Raw genomic sequence first — 5,700 nt, 5'->3', positions numbered from 1 at the left:
TTATTAAATGATAGAATTCACTAAAAGTATATAAATATGTAATAAATAAAATAATTTTGTGATAAAAATGATAAATGAGGTTTATCTATTGTCAATACATTGGTCATTCTCATTTACACCTGAAAAAATAGCCAAGAAACACAATTTTTGTAACTGGGCGGAGCTACCCGACACATTTTGAAAAGAGCTGAAAAACATGTTTTTTTAAATTTCTATTTTTTTATGTTTAACTATTCTCTTTTTGGTTTATTCTTTTTGCATTATTTAATTAGATGATAAAACAATAAAAACATACAAAAATATCGATTATTACTTAATATTATACAGAAATATAAGCAATACTCCTTAAGTGAGCGGGGCTACCCGACTCTTGCCTAAGTAAGTTTTTTTTAAATAGTTTTAAAAACAAATCTCGCAAACCTATTTTTTTCATAAACTTAATTAAACCTAATTATTCGTGTTTTCTTGAATTATTATTATTATTAGTTTGGTGATATGATTTAATTTTCATTCAAGCTTTATTAAATTTAAGTCATTTATGTCTTATCTGAAGTCATTTATGACAATTAAGCTATGTATATAGTCTTGTACTTTTGATTTTCTAGAACATTCTGAAATAAATTGAAAAGTTATTCCTTATCAATAAACTATGATATTTATTAAAAATTAATGCAAGAATGGTACGTAGGTGAACATGCTTTTACCACTTTTTCATATTGCAACTTTTTGATATTAATTTTTATTTTGTTAATTTAGATTTGTTTAGATTTTTTATATAATAGTCAGGGTTGTATAAAATCATAATTTTGATTATGAAGTATGGGCGTAGCATGCAGAGTAACAAAAAAAAAAAGAAAAGAAAGAAAGAAAATTAAAAGAAAGGAAGAAGATATAACCTTGAATAACTTGTGCTCTAAGTATCGGATTTTTTCGAAAAAGTGCAAAGCTTCATGATTAAAAAGGGTGACTTTATATTACCTAATTCATCATCGCAGGTCACATGACCATCGTCGGTTTATCATCGGGCCACAGGAGGTCGGTGTTAACTCCCAAAGTTTTCCCCCTCCTGTCAGAATTTCTCTGCCCTTTTAGCACATTTACGAAATTCCATCTTCTTTAATCATACATAAATATTACACCTTTATTTAAGTTTTCTACATGGTAATGAAAAAAAATAAGCGTAATTATCAATCCAGGTATTCATTCATCATTGTTTATCTTCCTCAGCAAATACATAATCTCTTCCTAGCCACTTAAAAAAACAGTTTTCAATTTCTTGACATGGAGCTTTCATTTCCGAATACAAACGACCTAGTTTCATCAGAAATTAAGAGATAAGACGCCAATTATCTCACCCCAAAAAACCCCTTAATAAAAATTTGATTGAATAAAAATTCTTACATTATTTTAAATTGTACTATTTTAAATGACAAAATCCTAGATATAAACAAAATTGTTCGAATAGTTCTTAAGAAATGAAATTTTAAGAAATGACTTTTATGAAATTCTAGTATTTGGAAAATATTCGACCGATTTCTTTCAATTTGGTATTGTTTTTCATTTATAATTGCAAAGCTCAAAATGGTGTAAAAATTTTCATAATTTGCAATTCTAAAAAATTTTTACCATTATTTTTTAAAATAATAAATGATATTATATATAAATGATAATAAATGAAAATTTTTGTTTTTAATGTGGAATTATCTTTGGGTTAACAAAGCTAATAACTATGAGTAAGAAATTTCCTCTTGAAAACCTCCCGAGATATGGCGAAATCCGTAAAAATGAAATTAACATCAAGGGGTGCAAACTTTCGACTGATCTCCTGAATACACTATTAAAAACATCCTCTCCAGATTACGGCTACACGCAAAGTTGGATATTCAAAAATCCAAATACGTTCGGAGAAAAGGTATCACTCAGACACAGTTATGTATAACTTCATTTCGTATGTATATGTTTAGGGTCTGATGAAGAAGCGGTGGCTGTTATGTTTGAATAAGCATCCTCTTCCACTTATTCTTCAACAAGTGTTCATGTAAATACGCGATTCCATTGTCGACTGTCCGAAGAATTCTGTGATACAATTAAAAATGGTTTCCGTATAAGAACTGCTAGATATTCTGTTATCTCAAGACTACCAAACACTCTGAATTTGCTTGCTAATTTTTGCCGAGAAAAGGAGTTGGTAGGTAACGCATGGCCTTCGCAAGTTCTATAATCATATGTGGAGCACTATTCTTTAGATGGATTCTAAATTTTCGCATATGGGGTACTTCACCTTATACTGTCCTGTACCAACAACCACTGCATTCTGTTCATCCTTGAATCGTTTTTTTCTCTCCGTTTTTTGAACCTCTTACCTTTTAAATCCTAAAACGTGCTCTGTCTCGAGTGAGCGGGTTACAGTAAATTGAAATTCCCTCGACAACAGGTTATTCCTGTTCCACGAAAACTGCAACGTTTTCAAACTACAGTCTTCATTCAAGATGGAGAAACTTTCCACGTTGGGCAATAACTGCTTCAAATAAGTTAAATAACTGTGTTGTGCTTGGCCTCCTAGTTCAGCCGATTAAATCACTGCAAGCTCTGGTCATGGAGATTCCTGTAAAATCGTGTTTATGGATGAAGAAATAGGAATTTAAATAAGTTGAAAGCCATGAAAGGTTGCTGATACGATTGGTTGCTGAGCGAAAGGCTACTGAAATCTCTCGATAATTTCTTCGTGCTACCATTGAACACGCTTTAGTGTGCTTAAATCACATAACTGTAATTCATTTTATAACCGGCGTTTGACGGTCAACTCAATTCTGAGTTCTGACTATCAATGCTCAATTCCGTAACCTTGTAATTTAAAATCCAATGCAGAAGACGATGGAACTCCAGAATCAAGCATTGGGACAAACTAACCTTTATAGAGGACTTTTTGATTGAAATTAACCGCATTTTCGTTACAGGGAGAGGGAAACCACGAAACGCTCCCTGAGTTACCCGGTGTCAATGAAGCATACGTTGAGCGCATTCTACAATTCAATTAAATTTTTAGTGATTCTAACAGATTTTTTGTCCTTTTTGTAATTTGAACTATTTTATTTTACTTGCAGAACTCATTTCTTCGTGGTCCATACAGTGTATATACTAAGTTTCATCGAAATTCAATAAGTAGAACAGGTTCTAGAAGGGTCTGTATAGGGTCACTTTAATTATAACCACTACATACTTTTACCGAAAATTCCTTACAATTCTTGCAACAGACAACCAGTATTACGTTAATTTAAGATAAAGATATTATCTTTACAAGTAAAATTTTAACATAAGTAAAAGAATCCCTCAGGGCACAATGAAATTTGTTTCAACCGTTATTACTTTTTGTATCCCAACTGATATTTTTCCTGCATTTAATTACGATATTAAAAAAAATAGAATTAATAGCCATATTTATTTTCTTTTAATGGGAACATTGCTCTTACGTATTTCATACAAAAAATAAATAAATAATGAAGTTCAATAAAAATAACTTAACATAAACAAAAATAGAACATTGTCTCATCTTGCCCGGGCTACCCAGGAAAGATGGGACACATAATTATATTGAAAAAATCACAGAAATTAGTGTCAGAATAAAAGAATAATCGACAAAAAAACGTTCCTAAACATCACAGTTTCTGCATAAGAAGCGGCCGAAACCGGAATAAGCACTGCACAGTTCATGAGCCCATTCGAAGCAATCTAAACATTGAATCCAGTCTTCAGTAACAGGTTGAACGTATTTTTCATCACAAAATATACAAAAATAAAAGCCATTTTTATCTTTATGCACTTCTTTACGCTTCTTCGCCCTTCTTGGTCCATCTTTACTTGAATATCATCATTTATTTCGTAATTTTATTCTACTTTGGCTGTCCCATCCTACCCGATTCATCTTGTCCGGATAGTAAATTTTTTTAAAAAAAATTATCTGCAAATTTGTTTTAACAAATAAATTTTAATTTTCACTAATCATTATGTTTTTACAATAATAACACTACAGTGCCAAAAATTTGAAAAATTTATTGCAATGTATTAAACAAATAATAACAGCATACAAAAGTGGAAAAATATTTTAACATGTTATAAGAAAAACAAAACAATGCTTAAATTTCGGTAACACCTTGTGAACTGACGAAAAAACTTGTGCGTATTAAGAGCAACAATATCGCACTTTAGAAGTCGCTACCGTGATACGCATAGAAGAAAAAGCGATGTTCCATCTTGCCTGGTGTCCCGTTTTGCCCGGGCTTCCCCTACAGCAGAAACTGGAAAACTACAATCACACAGGGCCTTGGTGTTTAAAATTCTGTTGATACTCTGCAGAATTGAGAAAAGGAATCGAAATTAAAATTACTGAACAGTCAACGCCAGAAAAATAAAAAGAAACGTGAAATTGCTATAGATGACTTGTTGAATTGTTACGAACCATAACAACGAAAATTTTATTTTTGTTCTTTGCTTCCATTTTTTTTCTTTGTTAGGTTATTTTTGGACTTTTATTGACTACTATTCGTTATATTAGTTCAGTTGCTAAAAAATGAAATTAATCAAAGACAGAAATTGGTAGTGTCTTTAACAATTTTGATTTTAGAAGAAAAAGCATTTAGAAAGACAATTTTAATCCAATTTTTTTTAAATATAAGATTATAAAAAAAATCCTATTTCTAACTTTAATTGAGAAGGAGAGAGAGACTAAATATCATGGGTTTAGTAAAGTTTTTTTTAAAAGTATAATTGCTTTTGGAGAGAAGGTGTCAATTGGATAGCACCTTCTCTCCAAAACAGCTCTGCACATGGGGTTTGAGTATTTTAGTTTCTTATTACTCAATCACACAAAGGAATTTCTTAATAAAATTTCAAATATCTTTTAATTACTCTCCACTATTTACGCGTAAAGCATCATTCCAGTGTTATAGCCATTTTCTTATACTTACAATTGTTTCATTTATTACCTTGCTGTTAAATGGAAGGATTAGGCTTTGTAGAAAATATTTGCTAGTTTTTAGATATGCCATCAGTTTTTAGACGCTATTTATTTTAAATCAAAATAAATAATAAAAACTTCTAAAGCTTTTTAGGTAAGTTTCCCTTATTGCTTTCGCAATGCTTTATTATCAGTAACTTTATCGCAAACATGCTCGTGATGTGGTATTGTTCAATGTAAGATTATCTTTCTTTTTTCAGTACATGGACTGAAAAGCAGTTATATTTCTCTTTTATTTTGATATGCTTCATGAAAATTTTTTTTGTCACTATGCGAATTCAGTGAACACAAGGAAATTAACATGGAAGAAGCTGGCAAACTTGAGAGTCGAAAAATTTCTGAAAATGAATTTTCATTTAATTGGCACTTTTGTAAAAGAGAACAGAAATCTTCATATCATAGTCCTACTTTTGGTACGTTATGCAGTTTGTTTTCTGACTGTTATTTGAGTTTACATTTTGTTAACCCTTTCAAACATAGTATTATTATTTTCTACTTGAGAGACTGTTATGCTTCAAGTGAAGTTTCCAGTGTAAGTCTTATGGTCTTCACTTTAGATGGAAATTCTTATCCATTGACATCACTTATGGTTGCGGAGGAATGTGGTTTAGATTCGTATTCGGTAATATGTCAATTTTATTTACCATATGCTACATATTTAAGTACTGAAAAATTTATCTTTAAAC

The 5,700-nt window shown here is 30.7% G+C and overlaps 1 protein-coding gene across 1 annotated transcript in view; it reads left to right on the top strand.

Annotated features, from left to right (window-relative positions):
* Positions 1 to 5,226, top strand: part of LOC122269845 (uncharacterized) — a 13,203-nt gene extending 7,977 nt beyond the window's left edge. Inside the window, exon 2 of the mRNA XM_043044806.1 lies at positions 5,215 to 5,226. Within this exon, the coding sequence (XP_042900740.1) occupies positions 5,215 to 5,226 (12 nt within the window). The remainder of the gene's footprint in view (positions 1 to 5,214) is intronic.
* Positions 5,227 to 5,700: the final 474 nt, after the last annotated feature.

The sequence above is a fragment of the Parasteatoda tepidariorum genome, chromosome 9 (genome assembly GCF_043381705.1).
Source record: "Parasteatoda tepidariorum isolate YZ-2023 chromosome 9, CAS_Ptep_4.0, whole genome shotgun sequence".
NCBI lineage: Eukaryota > Metazoa > Arthropoda > Arachnida > Araneae > Theridiidae > Parasteatoda > Parasteatoda tepidariorum.
The sequence above is the reverse complement of the archived record's forward strand: the minus strand, read 5'-3'. Positions and strand labels throughout refer to the sequence as shown.